The sequence below is a fragment of the Pogoniulus pusillus genome, chromosome 37 (assembly GCF_015220805.1).
Source record: "Pogoniulus pusillus isolate bPogPus1 chromosome 37, bPogPus1.pri, whole genome shotgun sequence".
NCBI lineage: Eukaryota > Metazoa > Chordata > Aves > Piciformes > Lybiidae > Pogoniulus > Pogoniulus pusillus.
In genome coordinates, this window is record NC_087300.1 from 9,096,205 (window position 1) to 9,121,148 (window position 24,944).

The following is a 24,944-nucleotide window of genomic DNA, read 5'->3' on the forward strand; positions in this document are numbered from 1 at the left end:
AGCAAATCCTCCATCAGGCATCCTGCAGAGTAATTCCACTGAAGCTGGTCCCTGCCCTGCCGTGCTGGGGGCTCAGGGCAGGAGGGAGGCAGGGAGGGAGCCCCAGGCTGAGGCAGACTTTGGAGCCAAGGTCCAGGGCAGAGCTGAGGCAGCTCCAGCTCCTGGGAGGGGCTCTGAAGTTCCCTCTCAAGCTACAGCAGCAACAGAGCAGCTCCTGGCCAGGTCCTCCTTTATTACAAAGCAGAGGCAGCTGCAGTCTGGGCAGAACAAAACCGAGGCGAGGAAGGAGCTGCCCCTGCTGGGGAGCTGCTGCCAGCCAGGTTTGCTCTGCAGCTGCACCCGCGGCAGGGCCCTGCAGCAGCTGGCACAGGGCAGGGAGGCTGCTGGGGGCTGGGAAGGAGCAAGGCAGAGGGAGGGGCCGCGGGGAGGGCACTGCAGCTGCTGCAGGGCACAGGTTTGGCACCAGGCAGCAGCATTGCCACTGTGAGCCCCTGGAGAGCTGTGCCCGGGGTCAATGGGCACTCTGTGCCCCTGGCTCCTGCTGCCCAGAGCCCAGCCCCGGGGGGGTTTGGCTGCAGCCAGAGGGGGGAACACAGTGAGAAGTGCAGAGCTGAGCCCGCGGGACAGGGAGGAGCTGAGGGCAGAGCCAGGGCCCAGCGTCGGAACCAGCTCAGGGAGGAGCTGTGTGGTGCCAGGCCCTGGCAGGGAAGAAGGCACCAGGAGCTGTGCAGCAAAGCACAGGGAGGGGGGCAGGAGCCCTGCTGTGCCTCCCTGGGATGCCAGCTGGCATTGCCCAGCCAGCAGTGGCACAGGGGACAGCCACAACTGGAGCCAGGCAGCAAGGGGCTTTGTGGCATCTCTGCCCCCTCCCCTCCAGCTGCACCTCTGCAGTGCCCTGGCACACCCTGAGCTGTGCTGCTCCAGGGAATGCCACTCCAGGAAGAGGTTCCTGGTCAAATCCCACTGCTGGCAACAAACGCCAAGGGCAGCAGTGCCCTTAAATACTGCTGAGAGACACAAGAGAGCAAAACATTCTCTGCCCCCAGGAGAGCTGCATGGAGCTGGCAGCGCCAGAGCAAGCCTCCAGCACCTCCTGGCCTCCACACAACCAACCCGGGGAGGGCTGTGCAGGGGCAGAGGCTCAGAGCCAGGCCAGGCCCTCCCCCAGCTGGGTTCTCATCACCTCAGACCCCTGCAGCTGGCCTTGGCTGCCCAGGACGGTGCCAGCTGAAGGCAGCCCAGGGCTGCTCCTGCGGGGAGAGGCTCCCCCAGAGAGAATCCTGGGCAGAGGAGCTGAGGGAAGTGGTGGAGCCCGAAGGTAAGAAAGCCCAAAGCCAAGGTTCAGTCACACTATTGCTGTGGCAGCTCCTGGGGAGCCTGAGGACTTCTCCTCTTCCGTGGAGACATCTGGAGAGAGAAGGGAGCAGGAGTGACCTGGGGGTGAAGAGCCACAGCTGGACCTGCCCAGCAGCCTGAGCAGCACAGCTCAGCCCCCAGGCACAGCCCCAGGCTCCTCTGCCCAGGACAGATGTCCTCACTCCGTGCCCCCAGGGACACAAGAAGGCCCCAAGCCCCAGGCAGTGAGCCCTGCAGTGCCCTCCCAGCCCAGCACCCAAAGAAGCCCTCATGGTGGTACAGCTGCTGTGCAGCTCAGCTGGGGCAGGCACAGCCCCACCCGGCCCGGGCATCCCATGGCCCCACCCGGCCCGGGCATCCCATGGCCCCAGGCCTCAGTCCAGGCTCAGCTCTGCCCCAGCCTCTGCTGTCAGTGCTTTGTTTCTGGGTCCCTCCAGGCTCCCCCAGGGGGTTTGGTGTCTGTTTGCCAGGGCAGTGCCCACCCACAGCTGCTCCACAGGCAGGAGGGACTGCAGAGCCCTCAACACAGCTGGGACACAGCTTCCAGCACTTGTCCCTGTGCCACTTCTCTACCAGCTGCTGTGCCAGGTGCAGCTGCCAGGAGGAAGCCTGGGCAAGGAGCTCTGCCTGCAGGAGAGGCCTGAAGGCAGTCAGAGTTACCAGGGGTCAGTCGTGGTTCACCGATGGGAACTTCAGCTCTGTGATCTCCAGGTCAGGGGAGCTGCTGCCACTTCTGTCGCTGTAGGTGTCCCTGGGGAGAGCAGAGCCTGTGGCTGAGCACCAGTGGGGTGCTGGCAGGGCCTGGTGCTGAGTGCTGCTGCCTGAGGGTCCCCACCCCTCGGGGGCTGCATCAGCCCCAGGGTGTGTGGAGGGCTCAGGCACTGGACAAGCCAAAGTGACTCCACAGGAGCAGGGTGGGGGTGAGCATCCCCCAGTGCCAGCTGATGCCCTCCAGCCCCTTAAAGCTTTTCCTGAATCAGAGAGAAATGCAGAAGGGAAGGGAGGGCAGCAGAGGGGCAGCCACCAGCACAGACCCAGCTGCTCAGGGCCTCCTCCAGGCACCTCCTGAAGCTCTCCAAGGCAGAGACTGAGCAGAGCCCTCCTGGGAGCCCCCCCAAGCGAGGGCAGCTGAGCTCATGGTGGCAGAGCTGTTCCCCATACTCCCTCAGGACCTCTCCTGTGCCTCTCCACTGCCTCCTGCTCCCCTGCACAAAGATCCTGCTTCCATCTGCTTGCTCCTGTCCCTGCAGGCTGCTCTCAGGCCCCCACCAAGGCCTCCCTGTGCCAGGCTGAGCCAGCCCAGCTCCTGGGGAAGTTCTCCAACCTCCTGCCCTCAGCAGCCCTCCCCTGAGCTCTCTGCAATCCAGGTCCAGGCTTCACTCGTGCTGGGTGCCCCCAGCCCACACAGGTGTTCCAGCTGTGCTGAGGAGCCTCAGGCCCTTCTCTCCATGCCCTGGCACTGCCCTCACACAGCCCAGCAGCTGCTGGGCCTGCCTCTGCCCCTGGGCTGCTCCCTCCCAGCCTGTGCTGCTCAGGAGGCTCCCAAGTCGCAGGACTCCTCTTGTGTCCTTGCTAAGCCTCCCCTGGCCCAGCCCCTCCAGCAGTGCTCCCACCCTGCACCCCTCACCGGCTGCCACCTGAGACCCACCTGAAAACCTGCCGAGTCTGAAGGGCCCAGGGCCCAGGGGAGCAAGGCCCAGAGCTGCCAGCAGAGCTCTCAGACCACTGCAGCCCAGGGAAGTGTTTGTGAGCTCAAGCAGGAGCAGGCCACACGAAGCGAGGCTGCTGCAGCCCAGAGCGAACTGCAGCTCCCCTGCTGGGAGAAGCCTTTCAGATTGCCAAGTGCAAAAGCAGCCCTGGGAAGCACCAAACAGAGGCAGCTTCAGAGGCTCTGCAGTCACAGTGACAGCCATGGCCACAGCAGCTCCTGTGCTGCAGCTGGACCCAGAAAGGCCAACAGTGCCCTCCTTGCCTTGCTTGGGCTCAGTGCATCCCCTGCTGCTCCTCTGCCCTGAGCTCCTGGCTGCTGTTCAGCCTATGCTGCACAAAGCTGCTCCAGCAGCCCCTCTGTGCTCTCCTCTGCCAGCAGCAGAATAGGTCTGCAGCAGAGAAGTTTGCTTGTTGCATGGTGCCAGAGCTGCCAGGCAGGGCCACAGGGCAGCAGAAGGGAGCAAATGCAGCACAGGCTCTGCCCCACAGCTGCTTTGCAAAGGAGACAAAAGCTGAAGTCAGCAGAAGGAGAGCCCTGAGCCTGCAGGGCTGCTGCCTCGAACCAGCAGCTGCAGCAGGTTTCTGAAGGAGCAGCCTGTGCCTGAGCCCCACAGGTCTGCAGGCAAGAGCAGGGCCAGCTGCAGCCCCCAGCACCTCTGGCACAGCAGACTGCAGCTGCCCTCCGAGTCACAGCCACAGACCCTCCAGGGTCATCCTGTCCACCCCCTGCAGGCAGCAGGGACAGCTCCAACCAGCGCAGGCTGCACAGGGCCACAGCAAGGCTGAGCCTGAATGGCTCCAGGGATGGAGCCTCCACCACCTCCCTGGGCAGCCTGTGCCAGGCTCTCCCCACCCTCACTCTGCACAACTTCCTCCTGGGGCCCAACCTAACCCTGCCCTGCTCCACTTCCAGACCACTGCCCTCAGCCTGTCCCCACAGCCCCTTCTGAGCAGTCCCTGCCCAGCCTGCAGCTCCCCTGCAGACACTGAAGTGCAGCTCTGAGCTCTCCCTGCAGCCTTCTCCAGGCTGCACAGCTCCAACCCTCCCAGCCTGTGCCCACAGCAGAGCTCTTCCAGCCTCTGTCAGCTTTGTGGCCTCCTCTCAGGACCCCTCCTGGGGGCAGCTCTACAGCACCACAATCAGTCTGAAAAGTGAAGCCAAGAGGTTTCCAACAGAGAGCAGAACAAGGAAGTGCTGCAGGTCCCCCCCCAGCCACCCCACAGTGGCCTTGTGCCCAGAGGCCACCAGGAAGCAGCAGTGCCCTGGTGCCCCCCAACCTACCTGGGTGAGAGCCTGCAGCCCTTCTGCAGGTAGTGAGTGAGTCTGCCTGCAGATGCCAGCAGCAGGCCAAAGTAGGGGGGAGAAGGCTTGATGGGTCTGGAGAGGAACTCAGGGTGGTACTGGACCCCCACGAAGAAGGGATGCTCTAGGAGACAGCAAGGGACAGGGTCACAGCTCACAGGTGTCAGGGGCTGGAAAGGACCCAAAGAGCTCATCCAGTCCAACCCCTGCAGAGCAGGACCACACAATGCAGCTCAGGGCACACAGAACACATCCAGACAGGCCTGCAAAGGCTCCACAGAAGGAGACTCCACAACCTCTCTGGGCAGCCTGTGCCAGGCTCTGGGACCCTTCCAGGCAAGAAGTTGCCCTTGTGCTGAGCTGGAACCTCCTGTGCTGCAGCTTCCATCCACTGCTGCTTGTCCTGTGCCAGGGAGCAGTGAGCAGAGCCTGTCCCCCCCTGCTGACCCCCAGCCCTCAGAGAGTTACAGACATTGATTCAATCCCCTCTCAGGCTTCTCCTCTCCAGACTCTCAGCCCCAGGGCCCTCAGCCTCTCCTCCCCAGGCACTGCTCCAGTCCCCTCCTCATCCTCACAGCCCTCCCTTGGACTCTCTCCAGCAGTTCCTGTCCCTCTGAAACTGGGGAGCCCCAAACTGAAGGCAGTGCTCAAGATGAGGTCTCAGCAGGGCAGAGCAGAGGGGCAGAAGCTCCCTGGCTCTGCTGGGCACACTCTGCTCAATGCCCCCCAGGGCACATTGCTGCCCATGGATGCTCTCCCCCAGCACTCCCAGGCCCTCTCCCCAGGGCTGCTCTCCAGCAGGCACCTCCCAGCCTGGACTGCTGCAGTTTGTTATCCCTGCCCAGGTGCAGGACTCTGCCCTTGGCCTTGCTGAACCTCACCTGGTTCCTCTGTGCCCAAGGTCAGGACCCTGCAGGCTGCAGCTGGATGCTGCCTTTGTCCCCACATGCACAGGCCCCAGGGGCCCCTCCTGGCTGTGGCTTTAAGGATGGAGCCCTTGTGGGAGAGCCACAGGAGCTCCAAACACCTCCCCTTGGGAACCTGCCCCAGCTCAGGACTCACCTTCCAGCTCCACCACCTCCATCCGCTCCCCCTCCTCATCCTGCCCCACGAACTTCAGGCCTTGCTCTTCAAAGCACTTCTTCAGCTCTGGATTGACCTAGGAGGGCAGAAGCAAGGAACCCTGAGCCCTGGTGCTCAGCTCAGGCAGGAGAGCTCCCTGCCCACAGCAGCTGCCTTACCTCAAACCTGTGCCTGTGCCTCTCCTCCAGGAAGTCATGGTCCCCATAGAGCTTCCCTGCAGCAGCACAGAGCAAACACTTCAGACAAGGCCACAGCAGCTGCCCCTCAGCCTGGAGGGCACCAAAGCTGGGGGGTGCAGCCTGCAGAGGAGAAGGCTGCAGGGGGAGCTCAGAGCTGCTGCCAGTGCCTGCAGGGAGCCTGCAGGAAGGCTGCAGAGGGACTTTGCATGAGGGTGTCTGAGCCAGGCCAAGGGGTAAGGGTTTAGAGCTGCAGGCAGAGCAGGATTGGACTGGAGCTGAGGCAGAAGTTCCTCAGTGTGAGGGTGGTGAGAGCCTGGCACAGGCTGCCCAGGGAGGCTGTGGCTGCCTCCTGCCTGGAGGTGCCCAGGGCCAGGCTGGATGAGGCCCTGAGCAGCTGAGTCTGGCTGAGAGGTGTCCCTGGGCAGGGCAGGGGTGCAGCAGAGGAGCTCTGAGCTCCCTCCCAGCCTGAGCCCTGCTGTGGTTCCCACTTCACACCAGAAGCCTGCAGAGCTCCAGCACCACTCAGACCCCCAGGCCCCACTTCCCACCCCCAGCCCTCACTGCAGCAAACCCCTCCTGAGCAGTGCCTTACTCATGACCGAGTTCTTGGTCTGGAAGAGTGTCCTCCTCTTGCCAAGCCTCATGGTGCCACCCATCTGCCCAGGGTTATGCTCTGGCATGTCAATGACCTGCAAAGGGCACCCGAGAAGAGGCTGAGACTGAGGGAGGAGGCACAGCCCTGGGCAGGCTCTGGAACAGTGATGAGCAGAATTCAACATCCCCACAGCCCCCAGGGCAGCTGCCCCTAGGGACAGTCTGGGCTGGGCACACCAAGAGGAGCAGGGCAGGCAGCTGAGGCCTGCTAAGGGCTGTGGAGCACACACAGGAGGGCTGAAGGGGCCCAGGAAGCTGCAGCTCAGGACATGGTCAAGGGAAGAGACAGAAGAGCCCAAAGCAGCTCCTTCAGGCTTGGATCACTGATGCCAGGAGCTGGGCTCTGGCCTCTCCTCATGCAGTGTTTGCAGTCACAGCAGAGGCCAGCCCTGGGGGGTTCCAAAATCAGTGTCCCAGGGAATCCCTGCCTCTGGGGGGACCTCAGAGCTACCTTCCAAGCCCTGCAGGAAGGCTGCAGAGGGCCTGTGCCTGAGGGTGCCTGAGCCAGGCCAAGGGGAATGGTTTGGAGCTGAGGCAGAGAAGGGAGAGCCTGGAGCTGGGGGAGAAGTTGTTGAGTGAGAGGGTGCAAGAGCCTGGCACAGGCTGCCCAGGGAGGCTGTGGCTGCTCCTGCCTGGGGGTGTTCCAGGCCAGGCTGGAGGAGGCCCTGGGCAGCCAAGTGTAGCTGAGGCTGCCCATGGCAGGGAAGCTGGAGATGGTCTCTGGGGTCCCTCCCGGCCTGAGCCACTCTGAGTCTGCTCTGTCCACCTGTGCAGTGCACTCTGGGCACTGCCAAGCTTCAGTGTTTACCCTGTCACCGGCTGGTTCCCACCCTGCCCTGTGAGCACCTCCCCCCCAGCTGGTGGAGAAAGACAACCACAGCCAGACAGAGCCTGCCAGAGCCTTGCTGCGAGCCCTGCAGGCTCTGTGGGGCAGCAGCTGCCACAGGGACCCAGGCACAGACATCTTCTCTTCAGAGCAGCTGATGGAAGACAAACCTAAAAGCCACCAGATGCAATAATCCAAGCTGCCAGCTGCACCCAAGGGCAGGTGCAGGGCAGCCTGGCACAGGATGGGCATCACAGCCAGAAACTCACCACAGGATGAGTGGTTTTGGGGTCAAACTCTGTCGAGTTGGCATCTGCAAGGGAATGGCCAGCAGTGAGCAGCACACCCCCACGCCCTGGGGTGCCTTTACAGCTCCCTGCAGGCACTGCTGTGTCTCATCCCCACACTTCTGGCAGCAGCCACCTGGGCCCTGTGTGCTGGGAGCTGCAGCCCAGCCCCAGCCTGCAGCAGCCCAGGGCAGGCAGTGCCAGGCAGGGCTGAGCAGGGGCAGCTCAGTGTCCTAGAGGCACCCAGCCAGGGGCAGGCAGCAGAACTGCCCCCAGAAACTCATCTTCCCCCTCCCAGGGAGACTCAGGACCAGGCTGAGAAACTCCCTTCAGCACTCTGCCAGCAGGGACCCCCTAGGGCAAGCAGCAGAGCCCAGAGGGCACTCTGGCTCCTGGGTGAGCTGCCTGGGCACCTGCACTGCTGCTTGGCCTCCATCCCTGCTGCCTGGGGCAGGAATTTAGGGTGCCCAACACACACAGGCACAACTCCACTGGGCCACTTGCTTCAGGAGCTGAACCCTCCTCTTGGCACCAGCAAGCTTGGTCGCTGCAAACATGCCCCAGAGCCCTGCCCCAGGCACAGCCCCCAGAGCCCTGCCCTAGAGCCCTGCCCCAGAGCCCTGCCCCCAGAGCCCTGCTCCAGGCACAGCCCCCAGAGCCCTGCCCCAGGCACAGCTCCCAGGGCACAGCCCCCAGAGCCCTGCCCCAGGCACAGCCCCCAGGGCACAGCCCCCAGAGCCCTGCCCCAGGCACAGCCCCCAGGGCACAGCCCCCAGGGCACAGCCCCCAGGGCCCTGCCCCCAGGGCCCTGCCCCCAGAGCCCTGCCCCCAGAGCCCTGCCCCAGGCATTTATCTGGCTGGGAGGCAATTCTTTTCTCTGGGAGGGGCAGGGGGAGCTGCACAGGCCCAGAGAACAGAGGCCTGGAGATGCCAAGCACGGGGGCACCCCTGCAGCCCCGCAGCAGGCAGAGCAGTGCCCAGAGCAGTGCCCAGTTACCTTGCCAGCCGAGAACGCTGCGTGCAAACTCCACCACGGCCAGCTGCATGCCCAGGCACACTCCTGTGGGGCACAGAGGAGCAGGGTCAGGCCAGGCAGTACTGAGCACAGCCCCCAGAGAGCACAAAGCCTGCGGGAGGCAGACCCCCGAGGTGGCTCCAGGGCCCTGTCCCCCCCGTGGCAGGCAGCTCTGATGGGGTTTGTGCCCCCCTGCCCCATCCAGCTGCTGCCCAGCTCCAGTCCCTCAGCCACACATCCCTGCCTGCTGCCAAGAGCTCCACAGAGACTCCTGCCCCTCATGCCAGACCCCCTGGCACCGCTGCCAGCCAGCTCCAACCCCTTCAGAGCTAAGCAGAGCTGGCAGCTAAGCTGCCCCCGGGGGGGCCTCAGGAGAGGCCACTCCAGACCCCGGTGGCAATGGGTGAGGCTCTGGCTCAGAGCAGAGGCTTTGCAGGACCTCCCCTCTCTGGGGGTGGAACATTTCTCACCTAAGAAGGGTTTCTTCTGCTTCCTGGCCCAGGAGATGGCCTGGATCTTGCCTTCTGTGCCCCGGACACCGAAGCCACCAGGAACCAGCACTCCGCTGCGCCAGGACGAGAGGGGCTGGTTGGGTGGGGCCAGCGTGGGGGCTCCCCACGGCCACCCACCCCCTCCTGCCAACCTGCACTGCAGGGCCCTGAAGTGCCCTGCCTGCAGCATGGCTTCAGCTGAGCCAGTGCCTGGAACCAGAACTGCTCCAGTGCCTGAAGGAGCTCCAGGAGAGCTGGGGAGGGACTTGTGACAAGGGCTGGCAGTGCCAGGATGAGGGACAGAGGCTTTGAGCTGGGAGAGGGGAGAGTGGAGATGGGGAAGAAATTGAGTGGGAGGGTGGGGAGAGCCTGGCACAGGTTGAGGGTGGGGAGAGCCTGGCACAGGCTGCCCAGGGAGGCTGTGGAGCACAGAACGTGGCTGAAGATCAAAGATCACATTCTGTGATTCTGTGCTCCACGACCTCCTGGAGGTGCTCAGGGCCAGGCTGGCTGAGGTCTTGAGCAGCCTGTGCTGGTGGGAGGTGCACAGGGCACTGTTGCCTCCCCAGCAGCCCCCAGCTGGCAGCAAGGAGCACTCAGGCTGCACGGCTCAGAGGTGGCTGCCATCACCCAGCCAGGCTCAGGCTGAGGGAGCTGCTGGCCAGGGGCATGAGGACACCAAGGCCTGCCCCAGGTCTCCATCCCTGCTCCCAGCACCAACCCCCCTGGCTGGGCTGGCTCCTGGCACTCCTCTGCACCCCAAAGCCTCTCCCTGCAGACCTTCCTCCCCCTTTGTGGTCCCACACCTGCCCCTCCCCCTGGCGTCCCTGTGCCCATCCCCCCTCTGCTGCTGCCTTCCCCCAGCCCCTCCCTCATTTAACGCTCTCCTCTTTACATCCCCTCCCAAACGGCCCCGAGGGAGCAGTTCAGGCACTGCCCGGGCGCAGCTGCAGGGCCAGGGGAGCCTGCAGCGAGGCTGTGCCTGGCAGCAGAGGGCTGCAGAGGCAGCCCAGGGCCCGGAGCCTTACTCAGCACCGCACAGCTTCTGCCACGCCTCGTGGTAGCGCACAGGCTCCTCCTGCAGCGTCTCTGGCTCCAGGTCAGCAGAGTCAATGTACTGGGAAGGAAGCCAAGAGAGGACCATGAGCCACGGCAGAGGGCACAGGGGCTGCTGCCCTCGCTGAGGACATCACTGCTCCTGGAGAGCTCTGCTTTGGCTCCCACTGCATGTGTGCTTGGGGCTCTTCCCAGGCTGGTCTGTGCCAGTCCCCACACCTGGACCCTCTCACGGGCACAGGAAGAACCTTTCCTGTCTCTGTGCTCCCAACGATGCAGCTCCAACCAACGGGAGAGGAGAGCTCAGAGCTGCACTTCAGTATCTGCAGGGGAGCTGCAGGCTGGGCAGGGACTGCGGGGACAGGCCCAGGGCAATGGTTTGGAAGTGGAGCAGGGCAGAGCTGGGCTAGGCACCAGGAGGAAGCCGTGCAGAGTGAGGGTGGGGAAAGCCTGGCACAGGCTTTGCTGTGTCCCTGTGCAGCCTGCTCTGGCTGGAGCTGTCCCTGCTGCCTGCAGGGCAGTTGGGCAGGATGCCCTTGGAGGGTCCCTTCCAACCCGGTGCAGCCGGTGACTCCCAGAGGATGAAAGGTTGTCTCTGAAGCTGGTTTATGGCTGACAAGAGATGTTTAGATGCTGAAATCCAAGGGCAGTTCCAAAGCTCCCTGCCTGACCCAGCTCTCCCTGCCTGTGGCTCTGTGCACATCTCAGCCTGCGTGGGCAGGGCTGTGGCTAGCAGCAGCCTGAGCCTGGGTGAGTTCACTTCTCCCACACAGCCCACCCCAGTCCTACCTTGATGTCAAGCTTGTGGTTGATGGCCAGTGCAGAGTGCTCCAGAGCCTTAATGACAGAGGCATAGGAGTCTGAGAACTTGGTGTATTTGCCCACCAGGGCTATGGAGCAGGTCTCCAGCAGGCGATCGTACCTGAGGGACACACACAGCAGGGGCTCAGAGGGGCACAGCCCAGCCAAGTGCCACAGCCCTGAGTCCTCCCAGCCCCTGGGACAGTTTTTTGACTTCAAAACACCAAACCAAGGTTAAAAGAAAGGACAAAGGAAAGGACAGAGGAAGCTGCAGAGTCTCCACAAGTGAGCTCCTGAGGAGCTGCCCTGGATTGCAAGGCTGCAGCAAGCTGAGCAGAGGATCAAAGCTCTGCAGTGTTTGCAGTGAACAGCAGCTCCCAGGCAGATCACTGCAGCAGCCAGCAGAGCAGAAAAGACTTATGGATCCTGAGGTTGCAGTGCCCACACCTTCAGCCCCTGGCACTGGGCAGCAGAGCACTCAGGCAGCAGCCAAGAGACCCTCCAAGGTTTAGTTCAGCCCTGCCAAGCTCCTTTGACCACCTGGGCACCCTATGGCCAGGAGCCCCCTGCTGACAGTGCTGGGTGGGCTGTGCCAGTGAAGGGATGTGGTGGAGGCAGCCAAGGTCAGGCTGGAGGTGCCCCTGGGCAGCCTGCTCTAGCTGGAGCTGCCCCTGCTGCCTGCAGGACATTGGGCAAGATGCCCTTGGAGGGTCCCCTCTAACCCAAGGCACTCTGAGAACCTAAACCTTGGTAGTTAAGTTTCTCAGAAAGACAAAGAGAGCTCAGAGCTCAGCAGGGCCTGAGTGGTGCCTGCAGACTCAGCTCACCACTCCCCACAGGGAAAGCTCAGTCCCTGGGTGCTGGAGTCGCAGGCAGAGCAGCTGGAGGCAGCTGCTGTGCTTGCCTGCCAGCACACTCCAGAGGCCCATCCATAGGGATCCCCCTGAGCACTCCCACACAGCTCACCAGAGCTGCACAGCACTCTGTAAGGGCACTGGAGCTGGTGGGAGAAGGCAGAAGCACAGGAGGAGCCCAGAGAGGTGACCTCACAGCTGTGCACCCTGCAGGGGCTGCAGGAGACCTCCTGGTGGCAATTCTGCACTTCAGGGGCCAGCCCAGAGATGGGGACAGGCTTCTTAGGCCCATGGGAGTCCTCATCTCTCCCTTCCAGATTAAAGCAGGTTAAAGGTGGACACTTCTGCCAGTGAGGGCACTGGATCCCTGGCCCAGGCAGCCCGGAGGTGGGAGCTGTCCTGTCCCTGCAGCCGTCCTGTGTGCAGCCTGCTCTAGCTGCAGAGGTCACTGCTGGCTGCAGGGGGCCTGGACCGGGCGAGCTTCGAGGCTCCTCCCAGCCCAAAATGCTCCCAGACTCTGTGGTGCTCACCTGGAAGAGCTCTTCTGAAGACCCAGGAACAAAGCAGCAAAGAAGAACACAACCTCAGCAGGTGAGAGTCGCTGGGGAGCCCCCAGGGGGACAGGCCCCGGGAGAGCACAGAGCAGCACTCAGCACCCAGGGGAGCCTGGAGAGCAGCCCTGGCTCAGGCTGTGCCCAGGGTGCAGCTCACCTGTCAGCCATTTCCTTCCACTTCATCAGCATCCTCCTGGGCTGCCTCTCAATGGGGAGGTCAAGCCTGTGTCTGAAGTAGTCCACAACTCCCTGCTCCTCCAGCAAGAGAGGGACTCGGTAGATGGAGGAGACATCGTGGACACAGATGACCTGGCACAGGAGGGAAGGGCATTAGGGCAGAGCACTCAGAGCCTCAGGCCCCAGCAGACAGCCAAGTGAGCACCTAAACCTGCAGCAACAGCTCCTGAGTAGCACCCACATGGCTTAGGAACAGTCCCACATGGCTGGAAAGGTCACAGCTCTGCTGTGGGCACAGGCTGGCAGAGCTGGGGCTGTGCAGCCTGGAGAGGAGAAGGCTGCAGGGAGAGCTCAGAGCTGCATTTCAGTGTCTGCAGGGGAGCTGCAGGCTGGGCAGGGACTGCTCAGAAGGGGCTGTGGGGACAGGCCCAGGGCAATGGTTTGGATATGGAGCAGGGCAGAGCTGGGTCAGACATGAGGAGGAAGTTGTGCAGAGGGTGGGTGGGGAGAGCCTGGCACAGGCTGCCCAGGACAGTGGTGGAGTCTCCATCCTTGGAGCCCCTGAGCAGCCTGCTCCAGCTGGAGCTGTCCCTGCTGCCTGCAGCAGAGTTGGGCAAGATGCCCTTGGAGAGTCCCTTCCAGCCTGATGCACTCTGTGAAGCTGTGAATCCTCCAACACTGCCCAGGGACTGCTGCTCACTGAGCTCCTTGGGCTCTCCCAGGATGACCTGGCAGTAAATCAGCTGCTGCCAGGCTGGGGGAGCAGACAGCAGAGTCCAGGGAACACAGAAGAGCCTTCCTGGGAATCCTGACTGAAACCAGACTTCACCTGCCCACAAGCCCAGCAACTCAGGCCATGCCAGGGCCCCCCAGGGCAGCTGTGCTCCCCCAACAGCAACGGGCTGAAGAGAGCCTGAAAGGGCTCCAGGAGAGTTGGGGAGGGACTTTGGACAAGGGCTGGGAGTGCCAGGACAAGGGACAGTGGCTTTGGGCTGGGAGAGGAGACAAGAAGTTTAGGAGGGTGAGGCACTGGGACAGGTTGCCCAGGGAGGTGCTCACTGCCAGGCTGGATGAGGCCTTGTGCTGGTGGGAGGTGTCCCTGCCCATAGCAGGGGGTTGGCACTGGCTGAGCTCTGGGGTCCCTTCCAACCTAACCCATTCCATGCACTGATTAAAGAGCTGTGAGCAAGGAGCACCCAGGGCAGGGAGCAGCAGCAGGGTCAGCAGCTCTGCTGCACCAAAAAGGGCTCCTCAGGAAGAGGAAGGCAGCTCTGGGCAACTGCTGCCTGCCCACCACGAGGCAGACTGCTCTGAGGCTCACAAATACTCTGGCACTACTATTTGCAAGTCCTCATTCCTCAAACCAAAGCAGAGCTCTAAACCCTCCCAGATGCCAATTTTCCTCCTCTAGTCGAGAGCATTTCCTCCACACCCAGCTCCAGCTGCACCCAGAGGGTGGCTGCAAGGCTGCACCAAGCATCCCAGGAGGTGACTGACAAGAGGCAGCTGCCAGGGCCTGGCCAAGAGGAGGCAGAGGTTGCTCTGCTGACACATCCACAGCACAGCCAGGCCCTTCTCAGTGTGCTGCTGCAAACTGCAGGGCTCAGTTTGACCTCATCCAGGAAAGGGCCTGCAGCTGGGAAATGACTCTCAGGTGGCTGGGGAAGGGCTGAGCTTTAGCCTGCAGACTGAGGCTGAAGGACTGGGCGGGTGCAGCCTGGGGAAGAGGAGGCTGAGGGCAGGCCTCAGTGCTCTCTACAGCTCCCTGAGAGGAGGCTGCAGGGAGGTGGGGGTTGGGCTCTGCTGCCCAATCTCAGGTGATAGGATCAGAGGAAATGTCCCTAAATTGTGCCAGGGGAGGCTTAGGTTGGAGGTGAGGAACAATTTCTTTGCTGCAGCAGTGGTCAGGGATTGGCACAGGCTAACCAGGGAGGTGGTGGAGTGCCCAGCCCTGGGGTTATTCCAGAACCCTGTGCCCCTGGCACTTAGGGCCATGGTGGTGCTGGACTGAGTGACCTCAGAGGGCTTTGCCAACCCAAACCATTCTGTGATTACTCCTCAGGCTCCACCTCAGCCTGTGCCCTGCAGAGGGCTCTCAGCACTGGAGGAACCAGGCCAACATGGAAGTTTTGCCTATCCCAGCAGTGCTGCTCTCAAATCCCACTCCACATTCTCTGTGCCACTTTCCCCCCTCATGCCACCCTGGGCAGCACAGCAGGAGACAGACTGCAGCCAAAATACATCCATGGCCACCTGAAATCTCTTTTGGGAGACTACTCCTTGGCCCCTAAGGAGGGAGGCATCTCAGCCTCCTGTGCTCAGAGCAGGGGTGTGGAAGGGTAACTAAGGGCAGGTGCAGCTGCTCAGGTCCCGAGTTCCACTGCATCCTCTGGGGCTCAGCCAAGTGCCCCAGGAGAAGAGCTAAGTGCTGGCACAAGGAGGACTCCTTTCCAGGGTGCCATGTGCAAGGGACATGGGCAAGAGAGGGCAGCTAAGGAGGCAGAGCTGCCCCAGAGCCGCTCAGCTCACAGCTCCCCCAGCCCCAGGCAGCACCCCTGGGGTACCTGCTCCGGCTCCACGTGGCAGAACATGGAGATCTTCTCCTTCACCGAGGTATCCAGGGGCGTGGAGCACCTGCAAACGATCTGAGCAGCAGCAGAGTCAGGGCTTGAGGCACAACAGCAGCACTCGGGCACCAGCCGGCCCCCGGCGGGCACCGGCCCCCTGCAGGCCACGGCCGGGCTCAAGCCCAGCTCTGAGCCTCGCAGCACAGCAGCTCTGCCCTCTGCCGGGGTTCAGAGCAGGATGCTGCTGCAGAGCACTGCCAGGGTCCAGCCCGAGGCAAGCAGCAAACCTTACCAGGTCTGGTGACAGCCCAAGGCCCCTGAGCTCCCGGACACTGTTTTGGGTGGGTTTAGTCTTCTGCTCCCCGGTGGAGCTCGGCTGGTCAGAAGAGAGCAGAAGATGGAAGATCAGATGCTGCTGCTGTGGATCCATCAGGCCAACCAGGAGCCCACATCCATGGGCTAAAGGCTCTCACTCAGCCCCTGGCCAGCTCCCAGCGGCTCTAAGCAGCCTGCAGAACACTGAAGGCAAGAGGCAGCAGCCAGAGCTCAGCTCCAGCGAGGGAAGGAGCAAGCAGAGATTCCCAAGGTCTCTGCCCACTGCCCCCCAACGTCTGTGACCTCTGATCTGCTCCCCAGCAGGGCCCTGGCCTGAGCAGAAGGGGGAAGGAACAGGAAGAGAACAAAGCTTGATCTGCACCCCAAGAACTGCCACACTGACCTCTGCCAAGCCCCCCCCAGGGCACACAGTGCTCCTGCTCCCCAGCACTGCTGATGGAACCATATCACAGCATCACCCAGGTTGGAAGAGACCTCACAGACCATCAAGTCCAACCCTTTACCACAGAGCTCAAGGCCAGACCATGGCACCAAGTGCCACTTCCAGTCCTGCCTTGAACAGCCCCAGGGACTCCACCACCTCCCCGGGCAGCCCATTCCAGTGTCCAATGACTCTCTCAGGGAAGAACTTTCTCCTCACCTCCAGCCTGAATTTCCCCCCGTGCACCACTTTGCTCAGCAGTGACTCCTACAGCAGAGACTGAAGGCTGAAAGTTGTCTCCCACATCAGAGCAGAGAACAGAGCTGAGCTTGCAGCAGTACCAGTGTGGGCAGAGGGCAGGAGAGGGGATCCTACCCCTTGGCTCTGCCCAGGCCTCACCTCCAATCCTGCCTCCAGCTCTGCTGTGCCCAACAGGAGGACTCAGAGCTTCAGGAGGGAGTCCAGAGGAGGCCACAAAGATGAGCCAAGAGCTGGAGCAGCTCTGCTGTGAGCACAGGCTGAGGGGGCTGGGGGGGTGCAGCCTGCAGAGGAGAAGGCTCCAGGGGGAGCTCAGAGCTGCTGCCAGTGCCTGAAGGGATCCTGCAGGAAGGCTGCAGAGAGACTTTGCATGAGGGTGTCTGAGCCAGGCCAGGGGGGAATGGTTTGGAGCTGAGGCAGAGCAGGGTTAGAGTGGAGCTGAGGGAGAAGTTCTTCAGTGTGAGGGTGCTGAGAGTCTGGCCCAGGCTGCCCAGGGAGGCTGTGGCTGCCCCTGCCTGGAGGTGCCCAAGGCCAGGCTGGATGAGGCCTTGAGCTCAAGCCAAGTCTGGCTGAGAGGTGTCCCTGCCCATGGCAGAGGTTGGAGCAGCTGAGCTCTGAGGTCCCTTCCAACCTGAGCCATTCCATGATTACATGGCACAAAGCCCTTCCAGGCCTGGACATTGCCCAGGGGCACCTCACCTCCTTGGCACCTCAGCACATTTGGTTCTCCTTTGTGATCCCAAGCAACTGCTGCTTCCCACAGCACTGCTTCATGGAGCCTCCCTGCTCCCAGGGCAGATGCAGCTCAGGCTGCCAGGCCTCAGGCAGGTGTCAGGCTCTGGGAGCTTTAGGGAGGTTCTCCCCCTCTCTATCTGCCCTGCTCAAGACCACAGCTGCAACAGTGTCCAGTTCTGGGACACCTAATTCCAGAGACAGGGACCTGCTGGGGAGAGTGCAGTGGAGCCTATGAGGGTGCTGAAGGGGCTGGAAGGTCTCTGCTGGGAAGAGAGGCTGAGCCCTGAGGCTGTTCAGTGTGGACAGGAGAAGGCTGAGAGGGATCTGATCAAGGTCTATACCTGTCTGAGGGGTGGGGGTCAGGGTGAAGGTGCCAGGCTCCTTCTGGTGCTGCCCAGTGATGGGACAAGGAACAATGGGTACAAGCTGGACCCCAGGAGGTTCCACCTCAACATGAGGAGAAACTTGTTTGGTGTGAGGGGGCTGGAGCCTGGAGCAGGCTGCCCAGGGAGGTTGTGGAGTCTCCTTCTGTGGAGACTTCCAACCCCCACCTGGATGTGTTCCTGGGTGCCCTGCCCTGGGTGCCCCTGCTCTGGGGGGCTGGAGTGGATGACCTCCAGAGCTCCCTCCCAGCCCCTAACACTGTGATTAAAGGACCCCAGGCAGAGCTTTGCCACAAGCAGAAGTCCAAAGGGCTGTGGAGTGGCTCTGGCACTGCAGCTCCTGTCAGCTCTGCAGCAAGGCTGTGCCAGTGAGGGGGAACAGAGAAGCTTTCAGCCCCAGCAACTGCACCTGCCCAAGCCAGGAGACAAGCCCAGACAACAGCAGCTCTGTAAAGCTGCATCTTCAGCAAGGCCAAGCACAAGGTCCTGCAGCTGAACAAGGACAATGCCAAGCACAAATCCAGGCTGGGAAAGGAGTGGCTCAGGAGCAACCAGGAGGAGCAGGCTTGGGGGTGTCAGCTGGTGACAAAACTGCCCAGGAGCCAGCACTGGTCCCTGGCAGCCCAGAGCCAGCTGTGTGCTGGTTGCAGCCAGAGCAGGGAGAGCAGCAGCACAGGAGAGGATTCTGCCCCTCTGCTCTGCTCAGACCTCACCTGCAGCACTGCCTCCAGATCTGAGAGCCCAGCACAAAGACCTGGAGCTGCTGGAGAGGGTACAGAGGAAGCCATGAAGAAAATCAGAAGGACAGAGAACCTCAGGCTGGGAGAGTTGGGGCTGTGCAGCCCGGAGAAGACTCGAGAGACCTCAGAGCAGCCTTTCAGTGCCTGAAGGGGCTCCAGGAGAGCTGGGGAAGAACTTTGGACAAAGGCTGGGAGTGCCAGGATGAGGGACAATGGCTTTGAGCTGGGGGATAGGAGAGTGAGAGTGGAGATGAGGAAGAAATTGTTGAGTGAGGTTGGTGAGACCCTGGCACAAGCTGCCCAGGGAGGCTGTGGATGTGCCCTGCCTGGAGGTGTTCAGGGCTGGATGAGGCCTTGAGCAGGCTGTGCTGGTGGGAGGTGTCCCTGCCCACGGCAGAGGGCTGGAAGTGGCTGAGATTTGAGGTCCCTTCCAAGCTGAACTCCTCCAAGAACCTGCTGCCACTCCCAGCTGCTTTGCTGCACCATCACACAGCTGCGCTCTGCTCGCAGACACTGCCACCTCAGCACCAGTCCCTGCATCCCCCTCACAACTCTCTCCCGTGCCCAGAGAGCACTTCACAAACACCAAGCACACACTTCCACGGCCAGCCCCGGCCTGGGGGAGGCTCTGGGTGCTCACCTGGGGCACGAGGCTGACGTGGATGTTGCAGAAGTTCTCCCTCTTGGCCTTGAACTGGAACTGGCGGAAGGCCTCGATGAAGGGCATGCTCTCGATGTCACCCACTGTGCCCCCGAGCTGCAGGGGCCAGGACAGACAGAGGTGAGCTCAGGGCCAACACATCACCTACTGCTGCCCAGCAGCCCTGCTAAAACATACACCAGAGGACACCAAGCATCTCCCCAGCACCCCTCTGATCCAGAGTGCCAGGGCCTGGCTGCTGCCTGCACTCCTGCCACAGCCCCCAGGCAGCTCCAGCTCTTCTTTTCTCCCCCAGAATCACAGCAGCACAGCAAAGCCCAGCTCCTGGTGCAGGCAGCACCTCTCCAGAGGACTGCCTGCACCTCTGCCCTCTCCCCAGCGAGGTGGAGACGTTAAAATGGCCACTGCTGAGCATCAGGTGGCACTGAGGAGCCAAACTTCAGCCGAGGTTTAGTAAGCACAGAGTGGCTCTGGCCAGAGTCAGGAGCAGAGGAGCTCTGAGCTCTGGAGCATCCCATGTGCCCCCAGGCACTCCAGGGCTCAGGTCTGCATCCTGGCACAGCAGCTGGCATTCAAGCTGCAGGCAGAGCCCCAGGTCACCAGGATCTGGGCACCCTGACAAGGCCTGTAAGATTCACAGACTGCACTGGCTTGGGAGGGGCCCTCAAAGGTCATCTTGTCCAAGCCACCCCCAGCAGCCAGCTGGGCAGGCTCAGGGCCTTCACCCTGCTCTGCCTCTGCCCAGACAGTGCACTGCAAGCTGCACTGGGTTTGGCACCTCCAGCTTGTGCCATGCCCTTTCCTAGGGCTGTGCTTCCATTGGGTCACTCCAAGGCTCCCTTCATTGCCGAGGAGAGGCAGAGGAGACCTACCCAGCCTGCCTCTACCCACCAAGGAAGAGGGCACTGAGGAGTAAGTCATGCCCTGGGGCAGAGGTTCTGAGCTGAAATCCATTCTGTTGACTTAGACTGCAGAGAGCAAAGCACCTCCAAAATGGAACTGGCCCAGAGCCATGGGATGTTTGGGCTTGGAAAGGATCTTTGCAGGTCTAAGTCTCTATGGTTAGTGTTAGACTGGAGCCCAGAGAGAAATGCTTTACACTGAGGGTGGGGAGGCACTGGCACAGCTGCCCAAGGAGGCTGTGATGTCCCTTCCCTGGAGATGCTCAGGGCCAGGCTGGAACAAGTTCTTTACCCTGAGGGTAGTGGAGCACTGCAACAGGTTGCCCAAGGAGGTGGTTGAGGCCCATCTCTGGAGATATTCAAGGTGAGGCTGGACAGGGCTGTGGGCAACCTGCTGAGTGCAGGGGGTGGGACTGGATGGGCTCTGGAGCTCCCTTCCAGCCCAGCCCACTCTATGAACCCGTGGGAGGTGTCCCTGCCTTGGGGCTGGAGCTGGATCATCTTCAAGGTCCCTTCCAACCCAAACAATTCCATGAACTTCTAAAGTCTGTGCAGCATTCCAGGGCCTAGGCAGAGGAAGGGAAGCTAACAAGAGGAGTTTTAACCAAGTCAATGAGAGGTGGATCACAGAATGCCCCAGGATCATCTGGTCCAACCCTTCCAGGCGATGGCTGAGCTGCAGTGCTCTGGCCCAGCTCGCTGCCAAGCTGAGCCTTCAAGTCATGCCCTGTAGTGGAATCCACCACTACCCTGGGAGGTGACTCCACTCTCCAGCTGCTCTCAAGGGAAGCAATGGGAACCTCTGCAGGAGTAACTCACTGCCCCTTCTCTTTTCCATGGGGCTCCTTGGAAAAAGGGAGTCTCAGTTCCCTCCATAGAAGAGCTTGGCTGCATTGCTGTGTGCAGCTCCTGCAGCCCTGGCATCAGACTGCCCAGCATAGGCAAGCATGGCACAGACCATCCAGGACTTCCTCAGCTCTCCAGGTGAAAGGGTAAACTTCAATGCACAGCTTCTGTACAGCTGCCCTGATCTCACCTCTGGCCTTCACCTTAAAAGCAGAGACCTGCGCTGAAGCCAAGCACACCTGTCCTGTGCTCACCACTAAGAGCAGCTGGCAATGCCTGCAGGGGGCAAGGCAGGAGGACAGCACTGCTGCCCACACAGAACCCCCAGATGCTGCCTCAAAGCCTTCTTCTGTGTCAGCAGAAGTTGAACATCACTGCAAAAATCCAACCTCACTCTGTAGGCTCAGCACAGAGCTCAGCTCACTGCACAGGGGAACAAGGAGCTACCCACCTCAATCACACAGACTTGGGGTTCAATGCCATCTTCATCCACAGGGATCCGTGCCTGCCTCATCACCCACTCCTGGATGGCATCTGTGATGTGGGGAACCACTGCAGAAGAAAGCCAAGCAAGGGTTAACAGCACGGCCCAGGCACATTTCTGCCTCCAGCTCATCACAGCAATTATGGGGAAGAAGCAGGCCTGGCCTCTCTGGCCCGGGCAGGGATCTGGGCCTTTATGCATTCTTTGAAGCAATTATTCTTGGCTGTGATCTGCAAGAGAAGAGCCTTGGCAGGACACCCAAGCCTGCCTCAGCCTAAACACACGGAGCCAATGCTCCCTTAGAGCTGGGGACCCAGGGACAGGCACTTCTGTGCTGCAAGCTGAGAGCTACTCTGTGTTAAGCTGTCCCTAAAAGTCCTTATGCAAACCAGCTGTGCAGGATGCTTCAAAAGGGAAGGGACTGAGCTGGCCCTCAGAGACCCTCTGGGCTTTCTAAGGACAGGACAATTACCCAAGGCAATAACCACTGTGAGCAGCGAAGCAATGAGCCCAAGCACCCACACCACCCGGGTGGATCAGTGTGCTCTGGTCACAGCCACAGGCAGGCAGCTGGGCCCACACCCAGCACATGGTCCAGACAGCCAGTTTCAGAGGGACAGGGATCTGCTGGAGAGAGCCCAAGGGAGGGCCAAGAGCATGAGGCACTGCCTGGTGAGGAGAGGCTGAGGGCCCTGGGGCTGAGAGTCTGGAGAGGAGAAGCCTGAGAGGGGATTGAATCAATGTCTGTAACTCTCTGGGGGCTGGGGGTCAGCAGGGGGGGACAGGCTCTGCTCACTGCCCCCTGGGACAGGACAAGCAGCAGTGGATGGAAGCTGCAGCACAGGAGGTTCAGCTCAGCACAAGGGCAACTTCTTGGCTGGAAGGGTCCCAGAGCCCTGGCACAGGCTGCCCAGAGAGGTTGTGGAGTCTCCTTCTGTGGAGCCTTTGCAGGCCTGTCTGGATGTGTTCTGTGTGCCCTGAGCTGCATTGTGTGGTCCTGCTCCGGCAGGGGTTGGACTGGATGAGCTCTTTGGGTCCCTTCCAGCTCCTGACATCTGTGAGCTGCATCCTGCTGAGCAGCTGAAGCTCCGAGGGGCTCCCAGGTCACCCAGCTGAGTGTGGCACACGGCAGTGCCCCTGCACCTCCTGCTTCCCCCTCTGGAGACCAAACAAACCACCAGAGGGGCTCTGCCCCACACAACAAAGGCATCAAGGGAAGCTGCAGGACAGAAATCCAGAGAGAAGCATCCCTAAGCAGCACAGGGGAAGCCTCCCCTCACCTTGGACAGTCTTGCCCAGGTAGTCTCCCTTCCTCTCCTTGTTGATGACGTACTGGTAGATCTTGCCCGTGGTCAGGTTGTTGTCCTTGGTCAGGCGGATGTCCAGGAAGCGCTCGTAGTTGCCCAGGTCCAGGTCCACCTCCCCTCCATCGTCCAACACGAACACCTCCCCTGCGGACACGGGAGGCACAGCTCAGGGCAGCTGCGGCCACGGCGCTGGGGCTGCCTGGCAGCTGCGGGGACCCGCGGCAAAGAGAGGCCTCCCGCAACCGCTGCGGCGAGGCGAACCCGACCCGCAGCCTCCCGCGGCGAGGCGAACCCGACCCGCAGCCTCCCGCGGCGAGGCGAACCCGACCCGCAGCCTCCCGCGGCGGAGGACTCCGGCCCCGGGGGCTCGGCGCCCAGCGCCCAGCGCCCGGGCACGTCTGCAGCCTGCTGCCGGCAGGGGCTGCCCCACCGGGCAGGCTCCCGGCGCACGGCCAGCCGCAAGCACCGTGCGGCGGAGGTGGCTGCTGCAGCAAACCGGCGGGGAGAGCCCGGTGCTGGGCACTCACCGTGCTCGTACGGGGAGAAGGTGCCCGCGTCGATGTTGATGTAGGGGTCGATCTTGATGGAGGTGACATGCAGCCCGCAGGACTTGAGGATGGTGCCGATACTGCTGGCGATGATCCCCTTGCCGATGCCCGAGATCACGCCGCCGGTCACCAGGATGTACTTCATCTGTCCCGCTGCCGGCACCGGCACGGCCTCAGCCAGGCTCGCCGCGGGCAGGGGAACGCCTGGAGGAGCCCCGTGCCCCGCCAGCGCCATGGGCGGCCACTGCTGGGCGCTCCCCTCAACCCGCCCCGCCGCTCCCGCCTGCGCCGTTCGCTCCCCGCCTACACAGACTCCCGCTCCCGCCACCGCCGGCCCCGCCGCGCCCCCCCTCCGCGGGGCTCCGCATGGTGCCGCCCGCTGCCGCCGCTCCCCCCGCAGCCCGCATGGTGCCGCCCGCTGCCGCCGCTCCCCCCCCCAAGCCCACATGGTGCCGCCCGCTGTCGCCGCTTTCCCCCCTCCCCATCCCCCAGCCCAGCCCGCATGGTGCCGCTCGCTGCCGCCGCTCCCCCCCCAGCCCGCATGGTGCCGCCCGCTGCCGCCGCTCCCCCCCCAGCCCGCATGGTGCCGCCCGCTGCCGCCGCTCCCCCCCAGCCCGCATGGTGCCGCCCGCTGCCGCCGCGCCCCCCCCAGCCCGCATGGTGCCGCCCGCTGCCGCCGCTCCCCCCCAGCCCGCATGGTGCCGCCCGCTGCCGCCGCTCCCCCCCAGCCCGCATGGTGCCGCCCGCCCCCCCCTCACCTGTTCCCGCCGGGCCCGAGCGGCGCGCGGCGGTGCGTGACGAGCTGGGCGCGCGGCGCTGCTGCCGGCTCGCGGCAAGGCGCATGAGGCTGGCGCGCGGCGCCGCGCAGGCGCGGCACGGCCTCGGCGCGTGCGCGGTGGAGGCGCGAGGGCGGGGAGTGGGCGGGGCCAGCCTGGGGATCGCTCCCGGCCCCGCCCCGCCCCACCCCTCAGCCTGCGCAGGCGCCGGGGGCAGGACGGGAGAGGGCAGCGGGAGAGGGGCGGCAGGAGTGGGGGGCGGCCGGGCAGGGGGCGGCAGGAGCGGGGCTGGCCGGGCAGGGGGCGGCAGGAGCGGGGCTGGCCGGGCAGGGGGCGGCAGGAGCGGGGGGCGGCCGGGCAGGGGGCGGCAGGAGCGGGGGGCGGCCGGGCGGGGGGCGGCAGGAGCGGGGGGCAGCCGGGCGGGGGGCGGCAGGAGCGGGGGGCAGCCGGGCAGGGGGCGGCAGGAGCCGGGGGCGGCCGGACAGGGGGCAGCCGGGCAGGGGGCGGCAGGAGCGGGGCTGGCCGGGCAGGGGGCAGCCGGGCAGGGGGCGGCAGGAGTGGGGGAGCCGCCGCCGTTAACTGAAAGAAGGAGATTCAAGCAGAGGAGGGAGAGGCGTTTGGCACTGAGCGTGGTGAGAGCCTGGCCCAGAGGTGCCCATCCCCGGAGCCATCCCAGGTGAGGTGGTTCGGGGCTCTGAGCAACCTCCTCCAGCTGCAGGTGTTCCTGCTGACTGCAGAGGACTGGACTGGAATAGCTTAAAGTCCCTTTCCACCCAGACCGTTCTGTCTGAGAGCCCTGGGGCTATGGAGCCTTGGAGAAGAGCAGCCCCAGACGAGATCTGATCAACGCTCAGCAAGAGACTGGAACCGGTTCCTTCTCAGTGGTGCCCAGGGACAGGAGAAGAGGACACTGAGCACAAACTGGAACTCAGGAGGCTCCATCTGGACAGGAGGAGAAACTTCTTTGGCGTGAGGGCGCTGGAGGCTTGGAGCAGGCTGCCCAGAGGGGCTATGAAGTCTCCTTCCCCCAGGAGCTTCCACACCCTGGATCGTGGGCAGGCTGCTGTGGGTGTCCTGCTTCAGCAAGGGGGTTGGACTGGATGGCCTCCAGAGATCCTTCTTAACCCCCCCATGCTGGAATCCTGGGGGTCTACAGTCCTGCCTATCCCTGAGGGGCAGGGGAGCTCCAGCGTCATCCCATCCAGCAACAGGGGCTTGGACTCTGCAACTGCAGCTGGGTTCACAAGGCACCAGAGCTGGGATGCACTTGGCCCAGAGGGGGCAGGAGTTGGCAGGGCTCATTGGTAGGGCTTTGAACTGGATTAGAAGGGGGAAGGGGTTAGTAGTCTCCTGCTGGCTGGTGGCGAGCAGTGGGCAGCTCGCTGGAGGCAGAAGGATGGAGAGCCAATGAGGGCCCTCAGCTTGGTGCCCTGAGGCAAGCCAGGGATGCTGCACCAGGACAATCTGGGGCAACCAAGGGGGCTTGACACAAGAGGAGGCCAGGGCCAGCCCAGCTGAAGTGCCCCTGTGCAAATGCACAGAGCTTGGGCGACAAACAGGACGAATTAAGGGCCACTGTGCTGCTGGGATGCCAGGACAGGGTGGCTGCTACTGAAACCTGGTGGGATGATTGC

General features: G+C 62.9%; 1 protein-coding gene across 2 annotated transcripts; it reads right to left on the minus strand.

Annotated features, from left to right (window-relative positions):
• Window positions 1-212: 212 nt before the first annotated feature.
• CTPS1 (CTP synthase 1) lies at window positions 213-23,388 on the minus strand. 2 transcript variants are annotated; one of them, XM_064172382.1, is made up of 19 exons: window positions 23,293-23,388; window positions 22,514-22,687; window positions 21,960-22,130; window positions 20,647-20,747; window positions 18,427-18,543; window positions 15,206-15,289; window positions 14,911-14,991; window positions 12,327-12,478; window positions 10,750-10,882; window positions 9,933-10,021; window positions 8,884-8,978; window positions 8,396-8,458; window positions 7,381-7,424; window positions 6,224-6,320; window positions 5,611-5,666; window positions 5,432-5,528; window positions 4,349-4,493; window positions 2,017-2,107; window positions 213-1,407 (listed from the first exon to the last, which is right to left on the minus strand). In XM_064172382.1, the coding sequence occupies exons 1-18, from the start codon at window positions 23,375-23,377 to the stop codon at window positions 2,023-2,025; spliced, it is 1,869 nt and encodes a 622-aa protein (XP_064028452.1). In that variant the 5' UTR covers window positions 23,378-23,388; the 3' UTR covers window positions 213-1,407; window positions 2,017-2,022. The 2 variants fall into 2 exon arrangements, with proteins under 2 accessions (XP_064028452.1, XP_064028453.1); XM_064172383.1 differs by lacking the exon at window positions 4,349-4,493.
• Between the last annotated feature and the right edge of the window lie 1,556 nt (window positions 23,389-24,944).

Excerpts from the sequence above, each read along its gene's own strand:
- CTPS1 (XM_064172382.1), bottom strand. The coding sequence starts at position 23,377 with ATGCGCCTTGCCGCGAGCCGGCAGCAGCGCCGCGCGCCCAGCTCGTCA. Across the intron at positions 12,479-14,910 it reads GCCACGTGGAGCCGGAGCAG|GTCATCTGTGTCCACGATGT; the intron begins GTACCCCAGGGG and ends CTCCTGTGCCAG. Across the intron at positions 10,022-10,749 it reads ACCACAAGCTTGACATCAAG|TACATTGACTCTGCTGACCT; the intron begins GTAGGACTGGGG and ends CTTCCTTCCCAG.